The sequence below is a fragment of the Podarcis pityusensis genome (genome assembly GCF_964106645.2).
Source record: "Podarcis pityusensis genome assembly, chromosome: 10".
Classification (NCBI taxonomy): Eukaryota; Metazoa; Chordata; class Lepidosauria; order Squamata; family Lacertidae; genus Podarcis; species Podarcis pityusensis.
The window spans coordinates 70074927-70101279 of record NC_138035.1 but is presented as its reverse complement, the minus strand read 5'-3'; the positions used below and the strand labels follow the sequence as shown (position 1 = coordinate 70101279).

Sequence of the window (26353 nt, the reverse complement as noted above, 5' to 3'; positions counted from 1 at the left end):
GTTTCGGGCCAACCCGCGCGAACGCGCCCAGCCAGCCAGCCATTGCCGCCGGCGCTGCGCGAGGGGCCGCCCGCTGTTGCGCAAGGGGCGCATCTCCCTTTCCCCGCGCGTCTCGGGGGAGGCGCCGGCTCCGCACTTTGCAGGCCAGGCGCTTCCCCGAGCGACACTCGGCGCGTCCAATAGGCAGCGGCGCCTCCGCCTAGTTTGGGAGATTCCCCGCGAGGGGCGGGCCCGGGGCAAAAGCGAAAGGCGCTCGGGGAGCCCCGGGTCCCTGCAGGGGCTGCTTCTGGAGGCTGCTCCCGGGAGGCTTTTGCGGGGCTGCTGCTCCCGGGCTCCCCCTGGGCAGGGGGCAGAGGCAGGAGGGGCGATGCTGCTCCAGCGGAGCGCCCACTTTGATCCTCAGAGAGATGTGGGGCCCTGGCTTTCCGAGCAAGCGGCGCTGCTGGGAGACGCTGAGGCTGGTGAGGGTTGCTGCTGCTGCTGCTGCTGCTGCTATTCTTATTCTTATTTTTTTTCTTCTTCCTGGACGGTGGAGTCGCGCATGCCTGTCCTTGTTGCCCGCTCAAAAAAAAAAAACCCCTCACGACCTGTTAAATGTGTTCTCGAGCCAAACTGCATTTTTTGGGGGGGAATTGGGGCGGCGGGACTCAGCTGCTGGCTCGCCTTGTTCCCAGTGGCGTAGCGTGGGTTGTCAGCACCCGGGGCAAGGCAAGTAATTTGCGCCCCCTAACCCGTGGATTTGCGCCCCCTAACCCGTGGATTTGCGCCCCCTAATCCGTGGATTTGCGCCCCCTAATCCTAACCCCCAGATGTTGCGCCCGGCCCCCCCTGCACCCCCCACGCTACGCCACTGCTTGTTCCGCTCCGGTTTCGTACTTGGGAAACTTAGAAGCAGTTTTCCCAGCGCAGGGAAGCCTGGCCAGGTGACAAACGTATCTCGACCTCAGCTCAGTGACCAAAGTTACTCAGACAGGTGAGCTGAGTACCTGTGAGCAGGAGTGCGGCGGCAAAGTCGGGAGGGCAGGTTTCCCTCATGCTCGTCGCAGCCTCCCCCCCTTCTCACAGCGCTGCCCTCTTCTAAGAGAACCAGAAATAATCTTTAAAACGTCTGGCTGCGTACCCTTAAAGCACATTCATACTTTCCCCTTCTCTGCTGCTCAGAGAATTCTGGGCACTGTAGTTTACCCCCTACACAGAACTACTGTAACCAAGAAGGCATAAACTACAGTTCCCAGAATTCTTTGAGGGAAAGAATGGGCTTCAGGTGTGCTTTGAAGGTATAGCATGAATACAGCCTTCCTCTGCTTACATTAGAACAGGATGCTTAAAACGGACGTTTAAACCTGCTGTAAAACACCAATCATCAGTCTTGATCAAAAACAGTGATAAGCTGATCCCAGAGGAGACAATAATTCCGTCTAATAAAATCCGAAGGTCACTGTAAGTAAAATTGGACTATTGCTTTTTAAAGTGAATGCATTATTTAGGGGTGCTGTTTTGTATATGATTCTATGAATGATGTTGTCTACCAAACGCCAGCCTCCTTTCAAAACACAGAATATCACCCATATAGGAAGACAGACAAGTTTATGTATTATGCACAATCTACTGTATTACTAGCAGCAGATTATTTTCTGACCAATAATGTATTGGCTCTTCCCTAAAATAACAATGATGATCCTAATCACAAGCGGACTGCTATTGTATCACTTTGTCTGACGTATAACATAAAGAAGCAGGCAGCCTGCAGGTCAAACTAGACATGATAAAGGAGATGTGTGATTATATCTATGGTCTCATTAAACCTATCATAAATAACAGCTGCTTGGGTGGTGGATGAGAAGTGGAATCCATTCTTAGGACGGGAGGGCTGTATCCAGCTTATCTTGTACTCAGAGTAGATTCATCAGTGGACTTAATTGAAGCTATTCAGTGTTTCAAAACAAAAGTCCCAGAGAGACAAAATATGGCGTACTTCCAGCCAGGAGGAAATTTGGTCATTAGAAACACAGAGATGGTGTAGATCATGTGATTGTGTTGGAGAAGCACTAATGGTCATGTCAACACCAGAGAAGTTGAGAAATGTGCTGTTTTTTGTTTGTTTTTTAAACTGCAAATAATTTTGTTTTGCAAATAATAATAATAATTTTATTACTTATACACTGCCTATCTGGCTGGGTTTCCCCAGCCACTCTGGGGAAGCTGCAGTACAGTGAAGAACAATTACAAAACAAGAAGTTACAGAGCCCCATGTGTCATTATTACAGCATATGACTGGAGAAGTGATAACCATTGAAATCAGATAAACAAGAACTAAAGCAGCTATCTGATATAAACCCTCAAAAACCCAGTGTGGGTAGTTGGAGGTCATGAACTCTCAAGAGAAGCATTTATGAAAGTTAGGAGGAGAAACCATACTGTATCAAATGGATTAGGTGTACTTTGACCCCTCAAACATATCTATGTATTGAATGCAGAGTTTTGCAAAATTTTGGAACGTGAGTGTGGACAAAAGGGACAGGCTTCGAAATGGAACCAGGTTGCTGCCATTTAATAGCAAACCGGTTGTAGAGCAGTTTTTAATCTGAGCCATGGGAAAAAGGTTATAGGAGCAATGGAGCACCCAATTTGGGAGGAATTGTCCACAAGAGGTGAGGGTGGTAGTGTTTCTGATTCCCAGATATCAGTGGGATAGTATAAGGCTACTGAACTAGGTGTTCAATAGGGCACAATATCCAGTCAAAGAGACCAGAGGGCTGTATGGGAAAACACACATGCTACAGACATTTGGAGATTTAGATCTGGATAAGCCAATTCTAGGAAGTTACTGAGCCAATATGGGAAATCCACAAGGCTTGGCTTTGTTGTTGTTGTTTAGTCTTGTCCGACTCTTCATGACCCCATGGACCAGAGCACGCCAGACACTTCTGTCTTCCACTGCCTCCCGCAGTTTGGTCAAACTCACTTCGAGAACACTATCCAACCATCTCGTCCTCTGTCGTCCCCTTCTCCTTGTGCCCTCCATCTTTCCCAACATCAGGGTCTTTTCCAGGGAGTCTTCTCTTCTCATGAGGTGGCCAAAGTATTGGAGCCTCAGCTTCAGGATCTGTCCTTCCAGTGAGCACTCCAGGGCTGATTTCCTTGAGAATGGATAGGTTTGTTCTTCTTGAGGTCCATGGGACTCTCAAGAGTCTCCTCCAGCACCAGGCTTGGCTTTAAAGGTGAGCAAAGATACTTTAGGGAGTATTCTAGTGGAATGCAGAGAACCAGTGGGATATAGTTGTATCTGTAAAAAAACCTCTAAAAGAAGGACAGGAAAGGGCATATGGTAATGGTGGGGTGTATCTCAGAGGGAATAAACTAGAAATCTCAGATGAAACAGACTCCCCTCCCCTGAAGCAAAATGCTCAGGGTGATCTTGAAATGGAGACCAAGTTATGTCAGGTCATGGTTTGCTTATATACAGCCTAGGACCTTGGTGGTAACTTAGACCCAAAGGCCCTCAAAGCAGTGAGCAGCATAATCATGTTAAGAAATATAAATTAAAAGTGCACTAAATACAGGAAATCAATCATCAAAACAAAACACCTGATAGCGGCCTACCCATAATAGGGGTTGATGGTTGAGGAATATGATCCCTAGTGGTAATTGGCTAGTATTGTAGTAATAGATGGCTTCAGTTACCCTAACACAGACAGTGTGAATGTGTCTGCAAGTTATGGCAAAGAGGTAAAAATTAAAGATAACTTCAGCAACTGTGTCTTGGAATGGTTAGCCATGGAACTTGCCAGAGGAGAGTTGACACTGGACTTAATTTTCCATTTGCGGTTAAACCATAGAATGTTGCCCCAACATGTGGCAATGGATTCCAGTTTAGGTGATTTTCAAAGTTGGGTTAGATCAGTGAATCTCAATTTATCTGATGCAATAGACCTGGAATCCTCCCACCATATTTGCAGGAGGGACCAGAACCATATTTGGACCTTGAAGCATCCCATCCAACCTGGGCTGTAGTGGAGTCACCAGGAACCATCAGCCAACAGTTTGTGGACTGGCACCAGTCTGTGCACCACCACTTTGAAAGGCACTGAATTAGATGACTGTCATCTGCTTACTTGAAAAGTGAGTTCCAGTGGTGTTTCCTCTTAGGAAACACTGCATAGGATTGTAATCAACACTATTTAAGAAGGAGCAGTGCAATAAAGAACCCCAGTCATTTTCCAGGAGGGGTGTATTTCAGAACATTGGCTCCTGAGTCAAGCATTTTTAATGAATTATTGCCACAATATATAAATACCTGGAAATTCCTGTTGTCCTTGCTGTGTTTTTGATTCTTCAAAAAATTATTAAGACACCCGTTGTGGAATTCCTTCCCAAAATAGGTGAGATTAACCACATCCCTGGTAGTGTTTAGATGGGCTGTGAAAACATTCCATGTGGTTTAATAGTTTACTTGATGGTATTTTATTCTTTTTTGTAAACTGCGTTGAGGGCTCTGGCTTGGGCCAAAAAATAGCGCGCGCGCGCGCGCGCACACACACACACACACACACACACATATATATATATATATATATATATGAGAAGACAATTTTTTAAGCAGACTCTGTGACTATTAAGAAAGTCCTCTGTCTTCTCTGATTATTTCTTCAATATGTATTTCCAAAAGTAGTATCTGAATATGTAATTCTACAAATGGTTCTGGCAACATTATTGATCTTATTCTGACAAGCAGCTTAATACAAACTTTAATTTTTAGAGTGAAACCCGCTTTGTAAGGTGACTTTTTTGTGTTTGTAAAAAGAAAAGTGTGATGGTTTCCTTTAATTTGCTTAGTCCTGGCAAGCATAAAACTTGTTTAGTAAGTATTTCTGGTTGAAATCAATGATACTTAAAAGTACTTAACCTTTGGCTCGATCCTCCCCAAAGTTACTGTAAAGAGTTGCATAATCCGTGTGACTGCCAGGAATGGCATATCGAATTGGAGTGCAATATCAGATACAGCCTGAAAGCTCTGGAAGTGTAGAATTTATTTTTCTTTTTAATTTAAACTTCCTTGAAATACGGAGAATGCTCAAACCGAAGCATGAGAGAGCAGGAAATCCTTCTGCAGATTCAGCTTCCTACTAACTGTCTATCATGTGCACCAGTTTTCCTTTGGTGTGTCACAACTTATCTTGCTTCCATTTTTCTCCTGTCAAAAATGTGGCAAGAGAACATTTATAGCACCTCTCTCTCTTGACTTCAAACTCTAAATGTGTAACAAGGAAATGCTAATTAAACTACAGTGGTACCTCGGGTTAAGTACTTAATTCGTTCCGGAGGTCCGTACTTTACCTGAAACTGTTCTTAACCTGAAGCACCACTTTAGCTAATGGGGCCTCCTGCTGCCACTGCGCCGCCGGAGCACGATTTCTGTTCTCATCCTGAAGCAAAGTTCTTAACCTGAAGCACTATTTCTGGGTTAGAGGAATCTGTAACCTGGAGTGTATGTAACCCGAGGTACCACTGTAGAAGGATTCTTCATGTTGCAGGTTATAGCATTTTGCAAGAGTTATTACTCTGGGTAAGGCAAAACAATAAATTAGGGCTGTCACTCAGTTAAAAAAATAATAATCTTAGGCTGCAATCCTGTGCATGCTTCCTTGGGAGTAAGCTCCCTTGATCTCAGTGGGGCTTGTGTTTGAGTAGACATGCACTATGAATTGATAATCACCAGTAACTTTTAGCAAATTAGTCCAGCAAATAAATTTGCTTCTGGATTAAAGCAGAAGTAAGAAGCACACTTGCATTGTAGTTCATTCATGCTCATGCCATGGGAGACGTCTTAGAGTCTGCATGCTATGAGAAGGAGGTGAGGACCACTCCTTTAAAAACTGCCATCAGTAATCTTTAGAAGTATGAAACGATTTCTTTTAATTTTTTTAAAATCTACCCCGTCAAAGAGGGGCACCTTTTTAAATGATTAATGTCAATTGGTTAAATGTTTCAGCCCTCAAAAAATTGTGGCGGATTTTGGCACAGTGGATTTTAAATTTACTATTATTATTGGTTAGTTATAAAGCGTTTCATATTTGTGGGTTGACCTGTGCTAAGGGTTTGGGACAGAGAATGCTTATATTTCCCTCCTGACTACAAGGGCCAGCCCAAGCCATTTATCAGCCTGAGGGAGAGCAGCAAACGGTGACTGCTGCTCTTGTGCTGGCAGCAATCCCAACGCATTCAGATTCTGTGTTCCAATTGAGGATGGGCAAATCTGTCCATATCAGTTCCTCTTAGTTTCTAATTTTCCCACTCTTAAGTTCAGTTCTCTACATTTCCACAACATTTTCATATTTACAAAACAGTCCTTGTGAAAAATCTTCAGCATTGTAGCGTTTATTATTATTATTATTACTATTATTACTACTACTACTATATAGGGAGCTCCCCATTCGAGTCATGCGTGACTGCTGACACACATGCCGCTTTGGGCATTGGAAAGGGACAAAGTGGGGGCGGAACAGGGCAGGGTGGGCTAATGGGCGTCCCACCATTGCGTGTGGTGCCTTGGAAAGCAACCCTTGAGTAAATGGGGAGTTGCCTGTATGCTCCTCAGCTTCTTGAGATAAGTTCATGTGATTGTCAAAGTTCCTTCTTATAGATGAAATCAAATCTCCCATTCCACTGTCCTACCAGTTAACAATATCCACGGGACACTGTGGCTTGTATTACATTAGAAGACTAGAATTCTAAACAATTTCCCCATTCATGCTGAAAGAGCTGCACTCCTAATAAGGCCACTAAGCAATAGTTTAAAACTACTAATTATTCCTATAACATTACATGACATTATTGTCCTAATGACGTTTGTTTGTTTCTTTGTCAGTCTTTTTAAAAAAATAGAATTGAGCTTAAACTGGCCTGAAGCATCTTATGGTTGTTATTTCAGATATTTTGGGGAATAACTTGGAGACACTCCGCACAGTTAATGTTGAAAGAAATGGAAATATTATTTATACCTGGAAGGTAAGTAAAGAAAGAGAGATAAGACTTAAGAAATGGTCTCCATGATGCTATGTCTGCTTTACTGGAAGTAACACTGACTACAAATGGGCATTGCACTCAAGTAAGACTTGGTGTGTTATATAGCAAATAATAAGTGTGTCCATCCCTTCATTTAATTTAAACTTTAATTTTGCTCTGAAATTAGAGATCTTATCATTACAAAACTGATTAATTTGCAATGCTGACTTCATATCCCACTTCGTTCATAATCAGTGGAGTGCTTCTATTTAGCACATTTTGGACTGCAGGGCTACATACACTTACCTGGGAACCAGTAGGATTTAATTTGAACAAACGTACATAGCTGTCCTCCTGTCTTGCCTTTCACCACCAAGATGCTCCCGGAAGTGCACCACTGTGCTTATCAGACCCTTCCATTGGGACAACCGATTATCTGTAATCCCTCCTAAAATACAGTCCTATTTATTTAACAATTTGTACAACTCTCTTTCCTTGTTCGCTATCAGCTGCTCCTCAGAAGGGTTGGAGCAGCAGGAGTCAGCAACCCTTTTCAGCTGTGGGCCAGTCCACCGTCCCTCAGACCATGTGGTGGGCCAGACTATATTTTGGGGGGGAAATGAATGAATTCCTATGCCCCACAAATAACCCAGAGATGCACTTTAAATTAAAGCACACATTCTGCTCATGTAAAAACACGCTGATTCCTGGCCCGTCCGCGGGCCGGATTGAGAAGGCGATTGGGCTGCATCCGGCCCCCAGGCCTTGGTTTGTCTCTAGTATCAAATGCCTCTGAGCTTCAGAAGAGTGGGCAGGGTTGCATTCCCTCCGTCCAACAGTGGACAACTTTTGCAAACTGTGGCAGCTGAAGTAGTTTCATTTCTGAACAAAGACTGGTCTTACCCAAATTTTCCTGGAACTCTCCCACCACTGACTGACTGCTCATGGTCATTGGGTCATGCAAATATGTTTTCCAGCAACTGCTGTCTTCTTAACTGGCGAAACTGGTTGAACCTGGTACTTTTAGACATGCAAAAATGTTTTTCGCCACTTTGCTCTGGCTTTTTCCGCAGACCACTGATCAGGTGCTTCATCACTGAGCTGTGACGCTTCCCCTATTGTGCCCAGACTTTAAAGCATGAGATCGTTGTTGTTTTTCCACAGACCTCTGATCTGGTGATACAGATTGGATGTGCCAGTTAGTTACATGGTGGCAGTGCACAGCCCATGCTGGTTCTTCCAATAGTCTGTTCAGCTGCTTTTAATTTAATTGTTCCTGTTCTGTTAACAGTGGCCTGATACATAGCAATCAAACATCTGTTTATCTCCATACCAGTACAAACACCACATGCTCAATTTCTTTCTGTTGAGCTGCTGTTAAAGACACAGAAATGGGGTCAGTCAAAGGTGGCAGCCTTCAGGCGGATGGTCACACTGCATAGCAGAATTAAGAGGAAGTAAAACTACTAGGTGCAAAGATGAGATGATTTAAAATGGGTTTCCAAATTTCCCAACATGTTTTGATGAGTGCTTTTCCTTGGGAGAAAAAAACAAAATCTATAAGTTCATTCAAAATTGTATTCACAAGGCATTAGAATACAGACTTATGTGCCTTTTCTCATTCTCCTTACCATGAAAGGGAAAAGGGAGGATATATTTAGTTGAGGAAACTGAGAGAGAAGGTATGACAGAAGTAGGATTGTCTATGTGTGTGTCTGCTCTCTCGTTCTATCCTGGCCTGCTTTCTGAGTCTCATAGCAGCTCAGCATCAAGAAGTTAAGTAGGTGAAGGATTATCATCATCACTTTTATCTTAGAGATGGGCAACCTGTGGCCCTAGGACCACACACAGGTCTTGGTCTAATATCACCTCCCTGCTCCCTGTAGGTGATCAGTTCAGGCTTTTGGCGAGAGCAACAGATTCCTCTCCCTGGCTGTCTGCTGGGCAGGAAGGAAGAATGGAAAGGAAGAGAACAAGGACTCCTGGCTGTGGCCTTTCTGATTTCTGGCTTCTGCCACGTTTAGCACTGATCCATGGTCCCTGACATTACCCACAAGGAGAAAAGCTTCACCTCCCTTCATGACAGGGGAAAATGTAATCATATATTTTGGGCTCTTAAAGATAAGGGACCAGAGCTGGTGAAATTGGACAATTGAAGATAAATGGTTATATTATTACAGGTGACACTGAATGTTTTTAAAATGTTCTGTTCTCATGGCTGAATCACTTCCCTTGCAGGGGAATCAGGCGCACACCTGTATTGGATTGTATGAGCCCAGTAGTCAAAAGAACCAGGTAAGCTTCATCCACCATATAGAATAGGGAGTGTTATAGAGCTTGGCTGTGTCCAAAATCAAGGCTTTTACAATTGCTACAATAAAACCAACAAGCATGTAAAATCTATAACAGATATATACACACACATATATACAAATGTTTATAAAATTATGAACATTGACATATCACTATAAAGCAGCAGTACTGACTTCTCCAGAATCCTCATAGAAGAAAAAGGGTTTGGCCAAGATCATGACACTAGAGGGAAGAAGCTTGGCAGATCTTCTAGATGGGGTAGGATTTAAAGATGCAATGCAGCCTTCGGGTAAATCATTCTGTTATTAGACCTTCAGAATGAACCTCCTTAGGGGCTGATTTGCCTGAGGATCTTAATTGGCACAGTGAGGGTCACATGGCAGAAGTAATTCTCCTTATGAATTGGGGCTTGGGTTTGAATCAGTTTTGGCAGGAAACATGCAGTGAGTGGCAAATGTTCTGGTGTTACATGTTACCTGGCTTTCTTCAATGTATATGAATTGCTTCATTCTGTGACACCTACAATTTTTATAACCACCCTCGGGTGCAGGTCCATGCAGGCAGTATTGCAGGTCAGGGTATGAGATATTCAGAGATACCTTTTCTCCAAAAGGGACTCAGTTCCCAACACAGATGTAATTGAGAAAGGTCTCCCTGGGCATTGCTGCCACCCAGGAGCCAAGGCAGGTCCAGCAAAACCATCATATCATAAACCAGTATAATCGGGGAGAGAATGTGTAGCTGAAGTCATATCCCTAAAACTGCTCATAATCTCCTGTACCTCCATGTGACTCCTTCTTGGATTGAACCATCATCCTGTTACCATATCTAGACACAGTGATTCACAGTCAAGATAAGATCCAGCATTAGAGGGAAAGCTGTCAGAAATTGGCATCTATTATAACTATGAGAACTTTCAGAATAAATAACTTGAACAAAACATGACCAGTAGATAAGATGTGCAGGTGTTGATTGGTCTAGGATAATAGGTAAGATACCTCTATTCTCTATACTTCCATAGCACAAAATTGCTTGGTTTTGAGGGTATGGACCATGGGTAGGCAAACTAAGGCCCAGGGGCCAGATGTGGCCCAATCGCCTTCTCAATCCGGTCCATGGGCAGCCCAGGAATCAGTGTGTTTTTACATGAGTAGAATGTGTCCTTTTATTTAAAATGCATCTCTAGATTATTTCTGGGGCATAGGAATTCATTCATTATTTTTTTCAAAATATAGTCTGGCCCCCCACAAGGTCTGAAGGACAGTGGACTGGCCCCCTGCTGAAAAAGTTTGCTGACCCCTGGTATGAACGTTAAGGAACCTAGTTTTAAGGGGGTTGCACTAAAACTGATTGGGATGCGGGTGGTGCTGTGGGTTAAACCACAGAGCCTAGGACTTGCCGATCAGAAGGTCGGCGGTTCGAATCCCCACGATGGGGTGAGCTCCCGTTGTTCGGTCCCAGCTTCTGCCCACCTAGCAGTTCAAAAGCACGTCAAAGTGCAAGTTGATAAATAAGTACCGCTCCGGCGGGAAGGTAAACGGCATTTCCGTGCGCTGCTCTGGTTCGCCAGAAGCGGCTTAGTCATGCTGGCCACATGACCCGGAAGCTGTACACCAGCTCCCTCGGCCAATAAAGTGAGATGAGCGCTGCAACCCCAGAGTCGGTCACGACTGGACCTAACGGTCAGGGGTCCCTTTACCTTTTATGGAGACTAAAGTGTGTGAATGTAAAGAACAAGGAGAAAGAGAGAACTAAATGTAGTTAAGATATACTTGCTCATAAAATGTCCAAACATTTCCCCCCAAATAGCACTTATATACTTTTGAAAAGGACTTGCACATGATCAGCTGCTCTGTCAACAGTGAGAAGACATTGCTGGGTAAGCTCCTTCCTGTTGCTTTCTCATTAAAGTTATGTTCTGTACAGTGTTAGAAACTCAGATATATAAGCTATGTGACAAATGGCACCTAAAATCTAGGTTGCAATCACCACAATGGAATATCTATTTGCCAGGGGGTTGTAGTAGATTACCCTCGGGATCCCTTCCAACGCTACAGTTCTATGATCTCAACTGCATTGCTTGGTCTTACAACAATTCACTTGCCCCAGTATGCAAGGAAGAGAAACACACACAGTGGAAATGGAAATGGTATTAACTATGAACTGAGGGAGAGGTTTTTAAATTGTGGTCGCCAACTTGGCCCCGGAAATCTTCACATAGTTGCAGTTGGACCCACGGCAGTAGCAAAACGCGCCTGGCTAATTTCTAAGACTGGTTCTGTATGAAGACTCCTTGTATCTTGTTAACTTGTAGCATTAATCCTTCAAGTGTTGCAGTATAATCTAAGTTATGCCATTTTTAATGCAGGCTTTGGCATGTTAGCATGCAGTGTGGTGAGGGAGTGGGCCTGTGGGTTTCACATTTGTACACTTAAGCATCGTTTAGTGCAACATGCATGAGCAGGAAGGAATCTTGGGCTCCTCTTCTCCCCTTGCTCCTCCAAGCCCAGGAGGAGGAGGAGTTTGGAAACATGTGGTTCCACATTTGTTTATCTGCAGATAGTTACACTGGCCAGTTCAATCAAGCCAACTTCAAACCACGTTATTGGAGTTGGCTTGTTTAAAATAAACATAGTTAGAATTAAGCACAGTTATGGTCTGGCCAACACAGAATACTGTCATTAATCAGAAGCAGAAATCAAAGCTTCTGAATTGCTCCTAGTCTTGCAGGAGGAGGAGGAGAGGAAGGGGAAGTACGAAATTCCAAGGTTTGCCTTATCTTGTTCCTTCTCATGCCCATGATGCTAAATTATGGTTTTAGTATGATGTGCACACATGAGTATTCGTTTTTAAATATGAGCTAACCACAATACGTTTTTATTATAGCATTGCTTTAAAGTAATATAAACATAGTAGTAATACAATTGCGTTAGACAGGCCACATTCATTCCCTAGGACTGAGGATCCCCACCACTGTAGCAATATCCCTTGAAAGTCTTGTTAATTTCCCTCAAACAAAAATTGTGGGAATTCAATATATGACGCTTACAATTTCTATATATTTGTTGTTATTAGCGGTCAGTTTTCTCCAGTCAACAACAGAAGAAAGAGCAAATCTCTTGTTTCCCCCAGGTACTTAAAACATTTGATACACCTTTAAATGGATGTTGGATATAATTTACAAACAGCAGACCGATTTATGTTAATTCTGCTTTTATCCTAGTGTCTAAATGTCTGACCTTGCTGATTGAAATTCACCCAGTAAATAATGTGAAAGTTTTAAAGGCTGTGGATAGCTGGATCAGAGTGCAGGTAAGTCATATTTGCAAACTTTTCATGATTAGGTGTGTAGTAACAGCCGTTAGGTTTGTTTTCTGTGCCAAAGTGACATAAAGCCTGCTTTCTATCTTAAATAGAATTTAACAATAACAATACCATTCTCTCAATTAGACTATGCAGAACACCATTAGCCAGCTATCTCGCCTCAATACAGCAAGCCTGTTATCTTTGAACAATTTCCTTTTACAGTTTGTTTATCCAGTTGCAGACACATTTGCTTCTCCAGCAAGCTACCTGTTGCTCATTTCAGAAGATAAATGTAAGTACTTAAATTTAAAAAGCATTTTGATAAAATGTACATTTTGATTGTAGGTTGGTAGGGTGTTCTGCAGTGTCTTGTCTTTTCCTGCTTTGGAGACAATATGGCTGTAAGGTCCATTTCTCTTTTTAAATCCTGCTTTAGGAAGTGTTGGGAGAAGAAAAAGATCTAAGCCTGAGTGGCATTCATGGGTGGCATTCAGTTTTAGAAAACCATCTCTGATTAAATGCTGGCGGCAGGGGGAAGTCTCTTAAAATGACCTTGTGGTTGTGAAAATGCATTGTTCTGTTCTTTCCAGAACCTCCTGGGTTCTTTGAAAAAGCTTTAAGTTTTATAGAGGAACTGTGGGAATGGTTTCACGCAGACCTAGAACCACAAGAAAGAACTCTGTGTGGCTGGATGTTCAACCCTGTGTGTGCTAATGTTCAACCCGACAATTTGCCCTTATTTGTAAAAAAAATGTTGTTGTGTCCCATTTGCAAATTGCCAGGTTGAACATTAGCACCAGCACACAGAGTCTTAGAATGTAGCATTCAGCCTGCCATCCTATGCCCATCTTCCTGGGAGTACCATAGAACTTAAGTCTTAGTAAATAAGCAGAGGATCGCACACTAAATCTGTACTAGTATGCTTTCAGAAGCTCAATATTGCACCAGCATTGTGTTATTATTCAACACTCATGTGCAGATATGCGGGCACAAATGTGCTCATCATTTAGAAGCAAAATATCCATTGAATTGTTTGATGATCTGTGTGTCTGTACTACATAAATAGTCACAAAATGACATTGTTTTTTCAATTTTAAGATATTGAAAAAATCGACATCAAAGTTGTCAGAGAAGGAGACAGTGTGGTAAGAAGCTTAACCCACTCCCCTTTAATTCTTTTGTTCAAGTGGAATTGGTTGGGTTGATATTTTTATGGACTGTCATTGTGTAATATTGATAAGGTCAGCAACTAGATGGCCAAATTCAGCCCCCAGCTGGAGTACAAGTTGGCAAGATCTTGCCATTAATCTAGTTTGGTGACTCATAGTCTTGGCCAGGGGTCAGCAACCTGCGGCTCCGGAGCCGCATGTGGCTCTTTTACACCTTTGCCGCGGCTCCAGGGCGGATACTAGCCAGGGGAGGAGGCGCATTGTGCGCCCCGACACTCCCCACTGTGGCAGGCGCTGTATTGGCTGTGACGTCGCATGGGGGCGGTGTGTGTTAGTCACGCACCGTCCCGACGTCACCTTCCTGCCCGCCCGCTACATTGTACGTTGGTACATGTACGCTGGTCACTGCATTGAAAGGGGGCATGTACGCTGGTCACTGTTTTGAAGGGGAGTGAAGAACACACACACACAAAAAGGTAACTTGTTAATTTAACGTTTATTTCTATGAGGAGGAGTAATTCTGAGGGGTCAAACAAAGAAATAATAAAAAAGTGACAAAAAGTTATTTTTATAATGACGAGTTTTGCAGCTCCCAGTTTTTTTTTCTTCGGAAACGGGTCCAAGTGACTCTTTTTGTCTTAAAGGTTGCAGACCCCTGGTCTTGGCTGTCCTCCTAAACTAGCTGCAGGATTATTCAGGTCAGGTGTTTTTCTACATGCTGGGGATGGTCAGAAAGAAACATTACCTGCATTCTTATCTAAACTGCACATGTTGAGTTTCTGGGAGTGTTACCTGAACAGGTCTCTAGTTACTGCAGTGTATTTGATTTGACACACATTGTTTCACTTTTTTCCTGATTAATGCTGATTTTCTGTCCCTTCTAGATGATAGAAAATGCAAGCCAGCTTTCAAGACAAAGAATTGTTGACGACATCTTTTGGGCCCAGTGGAATATGCTGGAGCAAACATTATTTTACATTGCCTCAAAGGTTGAAAATATGCAATATTTTGTTGCTTTGGTTACGCACTTGCATGCTATTTATTCAGTGAAAATGTTACATTTTAAAATAGTAGCAGGGTTTCTGATAATAAGGGAGATAGAAATGTGTTTTGAAATATACCTCAAAATTAGACTTTCATGCCACCTGCCATTTATGCCCTGGTACTTAATTGAGTAGGGGGGGAAATGTGATTACCTATTGGAGACGGAACGGGATCCTGTATTACTGAGTTGAATATTGGGAATCTAGTAGTGAGAATGGATTCTTGAGTGACTAAGTGTTGATTTTGCAAAATTCAGTGGAAGCTTCTCCCCTATGTGTCTACAGTTCCATGTTCATCTCTGGGGTGAACACGAGCAGAGTCTTCAGCCATGGAATGAATTGCATTTTATACCAGAAGGTATTCGCAATCAAAAGACTGCAGGCCAAAGCTTAGAACAATTGATTACGAAAGAGAGTGATTAATATTCCGTTTGTGAGGAAAGTAAAAGATTGGTTACAGAGGCAGCATTCAAATTGGATTGGCAGCTATGGGGTGAAATCTACAAAGTGGTAGAGGCTGGATGGATTCAATGCCAAGAGTTCTGGGGAGAGGGCAGCAGGACCCAGCGAGACATATGTGGCTGAATCAGATTAGGGTGGGAAGTTGGACTATAAACAGCTCTTTCTACCAGCATCTGTGGCTTGATAGAGGAATTGGAGAAGCAAAGAGCAGAAACAAGGTATGAAAGAGGAAGCTGGAGGGCAGAGAGTATCTCTTACAGCAAATGCAGGGGGGAAGAAGTTTTCTTCTTTAGGGGACAATAACTATAAAGCCCTTTAGGTCTGTGATGGGGAAGTGAGGACTAGCAGAGTCCCACAGGTCTCCAAAGCCTGGTGTTATACACGGCTTCTGCAGCTGAAGGCAGTACTACTTCTGAATACTAGTTGCTGGAAACTGCAGCAAGCTTGGATCCTGTTTGCGGGTTTCCTGCAGGCATCTGGTTGGCTACGGTGGGAACAGGATTCGGGGCCAGATGAGCCATTGGCTTGATCCAGAAGGCTCTTCTTATGTTCTTAGAGGATTGTAACGTGAGACAACAGGTTGTGCTTTTCTCTGGTCTTTAATTAAATTGAATACAAAACGATAAAAAGATGGAGTGGGGGAGAGCACTGGGAAAGGAGGCAGGGAGAAGAGCCATGCTGACTTGGGGTGGAGTGATCCCATGAAGACTGATGTTTTTGGGGAAAGAACCTCCCTGCGGGAGAGAATAATACTCATGGAATTGTAGAGTTGTAAGGCAATGTAGGAGTTGCAGCTAAAGCATCCATGACAGATGGTCATCCAGCCTCGGCTTAAAGACCTTCCCATGAAGGAGAGTCCACAACCTCCTGAGGGAGACTGTTCTACTGTCGAACAACTCTTACTGTCAGAAAGTTCTTCCTGGGAGGTTTATACTAAATGAAGAGTGAGGAAATACTAGATTCATTAGATAAGATATTCACGTTTCCAACCACAGTGCAGAGGTATGTGGTGTACAGGCAGATTGCAGTGTGCATATATTTGCATTGGGACATGTCAGAGCGTGCTGACCTGCCATGGGCACAGAGCTTCTTCTACCAGGGCTTTGAGTAGGTCCAATCATGATGTGGGTTGGAGGTCAAGTAGAAAGAGAGGCACTTGTATGTTCTGGAAGTCTCATACTGGTGTGTGTGGGTGTGTGTTGAATATATACACATAGACATACACACATGGAAAATTGTCAGCAAGAGTCCACTATTGATCTAAACTGAGGATACCCAGTACAAGCTTCAAGTTCAACTTCTCTCTGAGTGCCTAATGTATCTGCATATTAGCACTTGAAAGGCATCAGGGAGATTTCTAACTTAAGGCGCTATGGCCAAGCTTAAAATGACAGTGAGTCGGAGTTCCTTGGTAGCAAGCCTGTAAAAATGTCATTTTCCTGAAAGTAAAAAAATACTAGCACCAGAAGTGTACCCAGGTGTGCAGATTAGGGTGCCCTTCTGTCACAGCCTGGCATCTTTCCCCCCCAAATAATTCAGAACTGCTGATCTAGCTATGAGGCCACATTTCATAAGGACTTGCAGGAGAGGTATACTTTTGTGGTGGTTTTTGCTGCTGTTGTTAATAGAGTTCCTAGTACCAACTTTTAAAAACTGTGCAGGGCAAATGTACTTAACCCTACTGAAATGTTGTTGCAAATTGTAGACTGTACCGTATTTTTCGCCCTATAGGACGAACTTTTTCCCCTCCAAAAATGAAGGGGAAATCTGTGTGCGTCCTATGGGGCGAATACAGGCTTTCGCTGAAGCTTGGAGAGCGAGAGGGGTCGGTGCGCACCGACCCCTCTCGCTCTCCAGGATTCAGGAAGCTGTCAGCAAGCCTGGGGAGCCCTGCGGGAGTTCCCGCAGGGCTCCCCACGCTGCGGATAGCAGCCTGCCGCCCGGCCCTGAAGCAGAGCGCCCCTCCCGCCGGGCAGAAATCCGCAGCTTTGTGAGCCCTGTGGGAGTTCCCGCAGGGCTCCCCACGCTGCGGATAGCAGCCTGCTGCCCGGCGCGCGGAGCGCGCTGAAGCAGAGCGCCCCGCGCTTCGGGCAGAATTTGGCCAGCCCCACAAGCTCGGGGGACAGCGGGGAGGCGCAGCGCTGCCATCCCACTGTTCCCCGACCTGGTTTTGGGGGGGAATAAAGGAAAACATTTTTTCCTTTATTCCCCCCCAAAAAAACTAGGTGCGTCCTATGGGACGGAGCGTCCTATGGAACGAAAAACACGGTAATTTAAAACTAAAACACACAGCTACTCTGAGTTTTCAAAAGCCTCTCTGAACTGAGAATAGTGTTTGCAGTTTTTCTAACATGTCTGTGCCAAAAGGCAATGGGAAGCAGCTTGACACCCACAAAAGGTTTCCTCTTATGAAACTGCAAACAATGTTTTATGGTAAGCAAAACCATAAGTATTTACAGACAGAAGGTAGACAGTCTGGGGGAGGCAGGAAGGAAGTATCAAAGCTCTGTTGTGGTGAATTTTTTGTACTTTCTTTCTGAATTGCTTCAGGGCACATATGTTCAAAGAAGGGTCATATATTTTAAGGATGGAGAGCTTTTAAGGCCAGAATTAGATGTTACAAGGTCAGACCCAGCTCTCATGCTTTTTCTTCTTCTCTCACAAATTGGACTCTAAAGCTAGCAGTGAGCCTGGCTGTACGGAGATGCATTAGGGGGATACTATGGGTTCAAGAGCAGAGGACAGAATTATTTTCCTCATGCATGCATTCCCATTGACTTAGCCAGCATGAGCATGCTTTGCCAAGATAATGTCCAGTTCTTCCCCAGTGGTTTAAATGTATGCCAATAAAGTTTCTCTTTGTTGTAGGAATCAAGGGACACACTATACTGCATCCAGTTTTATCCTGATAAAAACTTTAAACTAATAGTAAGTTCTATTAAGCTTTTATTTGTTCATTTCAAAATACAAACATTCTGTTGATCTAGACTGCAATCGTAGCCTTATGGTGGCACTGTGGCTTAAACCACAGAGCCTAGGATTTGCTGATCAGAAGGTCGGCGGTTCAAATCCCTGCGACTGGGTGAGCTCCCGTTGCCCGGTCCCTGCTCCTGCCAACCTAGCAGTTCGAAAGCACGTCAAAGTGCAAGTAGATAAATAGGTACTGCTCCGGCGGGAAGGTAGACAGCGTTTCCATGCGCTGCTCTGGTTCGCCAGAAATGGCTTAATCATGCAGGCCACATGACCCGGAAGCTGTACGGCGGCTCCCTCGGCCAGTAAAGCGAGATGAGCACCGCAACCCCAGAGTCGGCCACAACTGGACCTAATGGTCAGGGGTCCCTTTACCTTAAAGCCCATTAAATTCAGTAGGACTTACTCCTGAATAGACATGGTTAGGATTGTGCTGTTTAAATAGTCCACAAAAGGCCTCCATTCTATGAAAAGTTCATCATTTTGATCTCTTAATTTCGCTGTCAGCTTTGCCATTTCTGCAGAGTCCATTACTTAGTGCCTTTCTGTTTTCCAACAGCTTGAAACACCTTTGGATATCAACTTGGATGACATAGGATTAAAGTGAGTTTGGGCGGAGTGCATTCTAGCTGTTTTCCTCAGAGCTATTTAGAATTGAATTAAGCAACATCTCAGCTTCGTGTGCTGCTACACATACATCTCCCCACTCCAAACCAGTTGTAAAATCATTTCCTGTCAGGAGGTGTTGCCGTTGGGAAGGCGAATTCTAGAGGAGACCATTTGTGAGTGCTCTTTTAGCGCTGTAGTGGCACACTATTCAATGTAGATAGTGATTGCAGATTCTTTTCTGCATCTTGATATCCCATGTATATTTATGAATTGGTTTTCTGTTTGGCAAGCCTAAAAGCAGTCAGTGATTGTTCCGTGCTTCCCTCAATGCAGCAACAACTTAGTTCTTTTCGAATTTTTCTGCATATATACAAAGATGCAAGAACTGATGAAGATGACTCCATTTCCTGAAGGTTCAATTCAGACATAACTGTGTCATTATGAGGAAGAGTCCAAGCAAAGCACTGAGTTCATATGCTTAATAAAACACAACAAGCTATGCCTTGTGCAAACAATGGCTTGCCAGCCAATCAGGTTTCCAGACAATTATGGAATTGTATTTGGAATCCTAGTGTAATGGTAAACTGTGGTTTGCACAAGCCATAGCCTGTCACATTCAGACAAAGCAGCAAACTATGGTTTGCTGCAGACTAGAAGCAGAAGCTTCCAGTCTCCTATTGTGTACCAAGGGGAAGAAGACTCCCTGCAGCTTAGTCTCATAATGACAAATTTGTCTGAGGGCTGCCAGTGTCTAACTTAGGCTGCAGATTGATCTTGGCAAGGCTTCAAATATGTCACTATTTTGAGTAAAGAAGCAAATTCATATTTCTGTTCCTAGATCTGTGAATTTGGATTTTAACTGTTCTCAAGACCAAGAGATGATATCTAAACCTTTGAATATTCAAGTTTTTACCAGTGAAACAGGTAATGTATACATGAGACACAGACTTGTGAACCTAATTTACCCAAACCTTTTAGTTTTACTTGCAGCTTAATTCTTTCTTATCTTTCACCATCATACAGTAAACTTATCCCCTTTAGGTATTTATTGTAGTTAGACACAAATGCCAGAAAACGTCATGCAGGAACCTAGCATTTGTTGTGAGAAACATGCCTATTTAAATTACTGTTCTTCTCTACTTAAGTTGGGACACACTCTGTTCTCTATCACTCCTTCCATGAAACTTGCTGACAAGAGCATGTCTGCATCACAAATCATGTAAGGCACAAATGATATATTCACATCAGTACCTGAGCTCAAGAGTGGTGTAACGAAACAGCTCTTGCATTTCAAAGTAATATATTATGTGTACTGTCAGGGGTTCAGGAGCAGAGGCAAGGGCAAGGGAGGAAACAGAGAGCGAGGGAGAGGAGGCAGAAGAAAAGATGAGTGATGACGACGACCCGAGATCTCCGAGTCTTTCCAGTGAATCAGAAGATTCACAGAAAGGAGCACCAGTGGCCAGGGCAAGGGGGGAGCCTAGGGGGACACCCCAGGAAGATAGAGCCAGAGGGGACTCAGAGGGGAGCAGTTGGAAATCGGGACCAGCGTCACCGCCAGAGAGCAGGGAAGAGGAAGGGCGCCAGGGATCAAGCGCTGGCAGCTCACAACAGGGGGGAGGGCACGAGTCAGGAGTGGCCACACCTCCATCGGGGAGCGAAGAAACGGTCAGACGGAAGGTGGAAGGTTGGGCGCGCGCGACAAGTTCAAATGCACAGGAAGGTGGCGCAGTAGGCAGCCCGGAAAGGGAGCCAGGTCCTAAAGCCCGCCGAAAGGAGGGAGAAGAGTCAGGGGGGTCAGCGTCAGCGTCAGAGGAATCCCGGAAGGAAGAGACCCCGGGGGGCAGAGGGACCCAGAGAAGAACAGTCAGGCGGAAAAGGTGGAGCAAGGCTAGGATATTAAGTTGGTGTACAAGGGGCGGAGACTCAGATGGAGCTTCGCCGATCTAACCATGAGACGTAGAGTTGCACGCAGCAGCTTGAGAATGGAAACTGTAACTCAATAAAGACTTTTATTTAATGATCGCTGGCTAGCGTGATCCTCTGTGAGCTAGGATCTGGAAGCAGCTCTGACAGTAAGCTCCATCTCTAGATTGTGGGCATCTACGTCCTCGCGGAGAGGAGAGAAAGCGGGTGCCTACTAGCGAGCTCACGAACGGCAGACAACATGACGGCCGAACAGCAGATAGTGGAACTCAGAGAAGCAGTGACACGACTGAATGCCGAGGCTCTTGCATCCAGGAAGAGAGAGGAGGACGCAGCTGCCGCCTACAGGGATCTCCAGGTCAGGTTGGAAGTGCTTACGAAGCAAGGGCAACTGACACCCAAACCGGAGGGGATTGGGTTGGGGAGACGAACAGGCGGTCTGGTCTCTCACTTCGATGGGAATTTGCAACAGTACCCCAACTTTAGAGCAGATGTAATGTGTGCACTGCAACTGCTGAACAAAGACTTTAGAGATGAGCAAGAGAAGGTGGGATTCATCATGTCCCATTTGCATGGAGATGCTAAAGCATGGCTGCGCAATTTGTGGAGAGATAAGGATCCGGCGCTCCAAAATGCGGATGCCTTTATTAAAGCGATGGATGGGTGCTTTTTATCAAGCATTGACGTGGATCTTGCTCGGCAGGAGATACATGGACTGAAGCAAGGGAGGGCCAGCGTAAGGCAGTACCATGCCCGCTTTTTCGCTTTGGTCAGTGCCCTGGAATGGGACAGAGATTCGGCTCCTGTAAGAGACCTGTTTTGGGAGGGATTGCACGGCTCGGTTAAAGATGAAATTGCGAGGGGGGAGAGACCCCGGACCACGCAGGAGATCGTTCAGAGGGCGCTGGCGGTAGGGGTGCGGCTGGAAGGACGTCCGTGGAGCAGGGACGAAGGGCGTGGAGGGCGCGAACCAGCCAGGGGCTCCTCCTTCCTTCCCAGAGAAGCAGCGCGTGCGCAATCCACGCCTCCGCCAGGAGGAGGAGCGGAACCTATGGAGGTTGGAGGTGCAAGGGCTCAGTCAGCAGCCAGAGCCCTAGCACCGGCAGCAGTGAAAGCGAAGCCTCCTAGAGGGAACAGGAAGTGTTACATCTGCGATGATCCACAGCATATGGCGAAAGAGTGTCCCCAGAGGCTCCACAAGCACACTGCAGCCTCAGCAATGGTAACTGCAGCAACGCAGCAAGGACAACCACAGCAGGGAAACGAAGGAGTCTGGTTGGCGGAAGAGGCACTGGGGCCCAGCCAGACGTGTCAGTGAAGCAGTCCCCAGAGATTTTACAGCCCATGGACCCCCTCCCGCCCAAACCGGTAGTGAAGCTCACCGCGTCGCTCCAGCTGCCCAATGGAATCACCATGGACGTGCCAATCACCATTGACTCCGGAAGCAATGCGGACTTTATAGGGCAGGACTTTGTCGACCGGCACGCTATACAGTTGCTGCCTGCCACGCTGCCCCTGCAGGTTGTCACGGTGGATGGCAGGGAGCTGCTAGGGGGGCAAGTGGTGAAGCAGACGCCACCAATGGTGATGCGACTTGGGAATCACAGGGAAATCATCAGCTTCAATGTCACTCAACTATCGGACACGCCCATTGTATTGGGCATGAGTTGGCTGGACAAGCACAGCCCGACGCTGGCTTGGTACCAGAGGCAGCTGACCTTCGGCTCTTCCTTTTGCGCTGAACACTGCATCGTGCCCAGGCAGGAAGGAGGGGAAGAGGAGTCACAGCTGCAGCTAGGCACGCTGCAAGCGGTTCCCCACAAGTACGCAGAATTTTTGGAGGTTTTCTGCGAGAAAGAGGCAGACAGGCTACCCCCCCACAGACCATATGACTGCAAAATTGACCTGCTGCCGGGGGCGGCGCTGCCCAAAGGGAAGCTGTATTCCATGTCTGAGGACGAACTGCAGGAACTCAAAGAGTTCATAGACCATAATTTGGAGCGCGGTTTCATCCGAGAGTCCAAGGCAGCGGGGGGCAGTCCGGTATTCTTTGTTAAGAAGCGGGACACGCCCCAAAAAAGACTTGTAGTGGACTTTCGCATCTTGAACAGTGTGACCAAGCCATCGGACTTCCCCATGCCCCGAATCGACGACCTCCTCGCAAAGGTACGGAAGGGCAGAGTGTTCACCAAGTTGGACCTGCGAGGGGCATACAACCTCATTCGCATGCGGGAGGGAGATGAGTGGAAGACAGCCATGTTCACGCCCCTGGGCACCTACGAATATAGAGTTATGCCTTTTGGATTGCAAAATGGCTCCCACGTTTTTCAAGCTTTCATGCATCACGTGTTGGCGGGGCTCCTCTACAAGACGTGCGTCTGTTTCTTGGATGACATCCTGATCTTTTCGGAATCGCAGCAGGAGCATGACAGACACGTCAAGGAAGTGCTGAGCAGGCTACAGCAACATAGGCTTTACGCCAAGCTGGAGAAGTGCCAATTCGACGTGACCGAGGTGGATTTCCTGGGCTACAAGTTGTCTGATAAAGGGCTCGCCATGGACAGCGCCAAGGTCCGAGCAGTGTTGGATTGGAAAAGCCCACGCAACCGGAAGGAGGTCCAACGGTTTGTCGGCTTCGCGAACTTCTATCGCAAGTTTATCAAAGGCTTTGCGATGCAGACAGCGGCCATCACGGACACGCTCAGCTCCAAGAAAAAGAAGTTCATCTGGACAGAGCAGGCGGAGCAGTCCTTTCAGGCACTCAAGCGTCTCTTCGCGTCGGAAGAGCAGCTGCTTCATGTCAACCCCAGCAGGCCGATGAGGGTGGAGACAGACGCTTCGGACAGAGCCGTGGGAGCAGTCCTGCTGCAGAAAGACCCGCAGGGGGTTTGGAGGCCGGGAGCGTTTTACTCAAGGAAGCTCAGCAAGTCCGAACAGAACTACACCATCTGGGACAGGGAGTTGCTGGCCATTCATGCAGCGTTCAAAGCGTGGAGGCACTTCCTGATCGGCGCCAAGCACACGGTGCAGGTCTGCACGGACCACAAGAATCTAGAGCACTGGCGCACGGCACAGTTCCTGAACCAGAGGCAGATACGTTGGGCTGAGTTCTTTGCGAATTTCGACTTCCGAATAGAGTATGTCCCGGGGGACACCAACATCATGGCGGATGCTCTCTCCCGTAAGCCACAGTATCTGGAGGAGGCAACGCCAGCGGCCGCCATGCACATCTTCGCACCGACAGTGTGGGCGTGCGCGGCGGCAACAGTTGACCTGGATGCGGTGCGACGAGCGTTGCAGGATGACTCCTTCGCGCAAGCAAAGATGGCAGAGGTGCACAGGGGCACGGCAGCGACCGACGAGTTCCAGCTGCGAGATGGTTTGCTCATCCGTAAAGGGGCCATCTACGTGCCGGGAGACGAACTTCGCGCCAAGGTACTGCAGCAGCTGCACGACGCGCCCACTGCCGGGCACTTTGGCAAGGAGAAGACGGTGGAATTAGTAGCCAGAGACTTCTGGTGGCCCGGAATGAGAGGGGAAGTCGCGGACTACGTGGCGAGGTGTGACACCTGCCAGAGGGCCAAACCAGTGCACAGACCGCCGGCCGGACTGCTGGAACCGCTGCAAACTCCGTTCGAGCCATGGGAGAGAGTGGCCCTGGACTTTGTCACGGATCTGCCCAGCTCGAGGGGCAAGACGGCTGTGCTGGTGGTGGTGGATTTGTTCTCCACGATGGCACATTTCATTCCGTGTGCGAAGGTGGCCACGGCGGAACAAACCGCCAAACTGTTCATAGACCACGTGTTCAAGGTTCACGGTCTGCCGCGGTCTATTCTGTCCGACCGAGGGCGACAGTTCATCTCAAACTTCTGGCAGAGGCTGATGGGCTTCCTGAACGTCAAGATCAACCTGGCGTCGGCTAGACACCCGCAGACCAACGGGCAAGCGGAGCGGGTCAATGCCATCATGCAGCAGTACCTGAGATGTTATGCGAATCAACAGCCTGCGACGTGGGTGGATTACCTGCCTCTCGCCGAGTTCGCCTACAACAACACGAAGCACGTGTCCACGGGGGTCACGCCGTTCTTCGCCAACAACGGGAGGCACCCCAGAACCTTCCCGGGACTGGAAAGAATGGGGGAGGGGGAGCCGCAGACAGCAGATGCGTTCGCGTCGGAGTTGCAGGAGGTCCACGATCAGCTACGGCGGCACCTGGAGCTGGCTAAACACGCATACAAGGTACAAGCGGACAAACACAGAAGGGTTGGCGAAGAGATCCATGTGGGAGACTGGGTCTGGTTAGCAGCCCACGCAGTGCCGGCCAGGTCGTTGGCGAAGAAGAAACTAGGGCATAAACAACTGGGGCCCTACCAAGTCGACGAACAGGTCAACCCGGTGGCTTTCAGGCTGGCTCTTCCGGAGGGTTCCAGAATGCATCCGGTGTTCCACAGATCGGTGCTCACTCCCTACAAGGCACCTCACAGGTTTCAGGAACCAGGAACGGCACCGGGTCCGCTCCGAGAGAGAACCGGGCAAAGGGGAGTGGCACAGGAGGAGCGCATCAACGAAGTCACGGAGATTTTGGACTCCAGATGGGGGGAAGAGGGGGTAGAATACCTTCTCGCCAAGGAGGGCACCCCGGCCAGTGCCAACAGCTGGGTGCCGGGCTACGCTTTAGACGAACCTCTGCTCAAAGAAGAGTTTCATGCCCTCTTCCCACATAGGCCAATGCCAGCAGACTTTTTCGACGACTGGCTTTTCACGCCCACGCTTTCAGCCAGCACGTTCCGGGGGTTCGACTCGGACGAGGAACCGACACGAGACGCCCGTTCCCCAGAGGGGTCACCCTCGGGATCTGCTTCAGAACCCTCGTATTGGTGGGATGATCGACCAGAGGAGCAGTTCCGCAGAAGGTGGCTGGAGGGTCCAGGACGAGCAACGTCTCCAGAAGGCAACGAGGGAGAGACGGACATGGACGTTTTCGGGGACGACCCGGGTTTCGAGCACGGCGGCACAGAGATGGAAGCGGAGGTGACCGTCGTCAACGAGAGCAGGGAGGAAGAACCGGAAGACTTCGGATGGCGGCCCGCCACGGGAAGCGAACTGTATCCGACATTCGTCCCCCTGACACGGCAGCACCCAGATCCCGCACCGGAAGGAGGGGAGGGGGGAAGAGGGGGCTTCGAGGGGGGGATGGATGTCAGGGGTTCAGGAGCAGAGGCAAGGGCAAGGGAGGAAACAGAGAGCGAGGGAGAGGAGGCAGAAGAAAAGATGAGTGATGACGACGACCCGAGATCTCCGAGTCTTTCCAGTGAATCAGAAGATTCACAGAAAGGAGCACCAGTGGCCAGGGCAAGGGGGGAGCCTAGGGGGACACCCCAGGAAGATAGAGCCAGAGGGGACTCAGAGGGGAGCAGTTGGAAATCGGGACCAGCGTCACCGCCAGAGAGCAGGGAAGAGGAAGGGCGCCAGGGATCAAGCGCTGGCAGCTCACAACAGGGGGGAGGGCACGAGTCAGGAGTGGCCACACCTCCATCGGGGAGCGAAGAA

At 46.9% G+C, this 26353-nt stretch overlaps 1 protein-coding gene across 2 annotated transcripts in view; it reads left to right on the top strand.

The window, feature by feature from the left end:
* The first annotated feature begins 243 nt into the window (after positions 1–243).
* The window catches only part of GSAP (gamma-secretase activating protein), a 57430-nt gene continuing 31320 nt past the window's right edge, over positions 244–26353 (top strand). Inside the window, exons 1-12 of one of the 2 annotated variants that reach the window (XM_081023564.1) lie at positions 245–461; positions 6932–7008; positions 9244–9300; positions 11128–11197; positions 12394–12450; positions 12542–12630; positions 12847–12916; positions 13723–13769; positions 14678–14782; positions 18167–18226; positions 18828–18871; positions 19716–19801. In XM_081023564.1, the coding sequence (XP_080879690.1) occupies positions 368–461; positions 6932–7008; positions 9244–9300; positions 11128–11197; positions 12394–12450; positions 12542–12630; positions 12847–12916; positions 13723–13769; positions 14678–14782; positions 18167–18226; positions 18828–18871; positions 19716–19801 (856 nt within the window). In that variant the 5' untranslated portion in view covers positions 245–367. Of the gene's footprint in view, positions 462–6931; positions 7009–9243; positions 9301–11127; positions 11198–12393; positions 12451–12541; positions 12631–12846; positions 12917–13722; positions 13770–14677; positions 14783–18166; positions 18227–18827; positions 18872–19715; positions 19802–26353 lie in introns of both variants that reach the window. The other variant, XM_081023565.1, reaches the window with a different exon arrangement.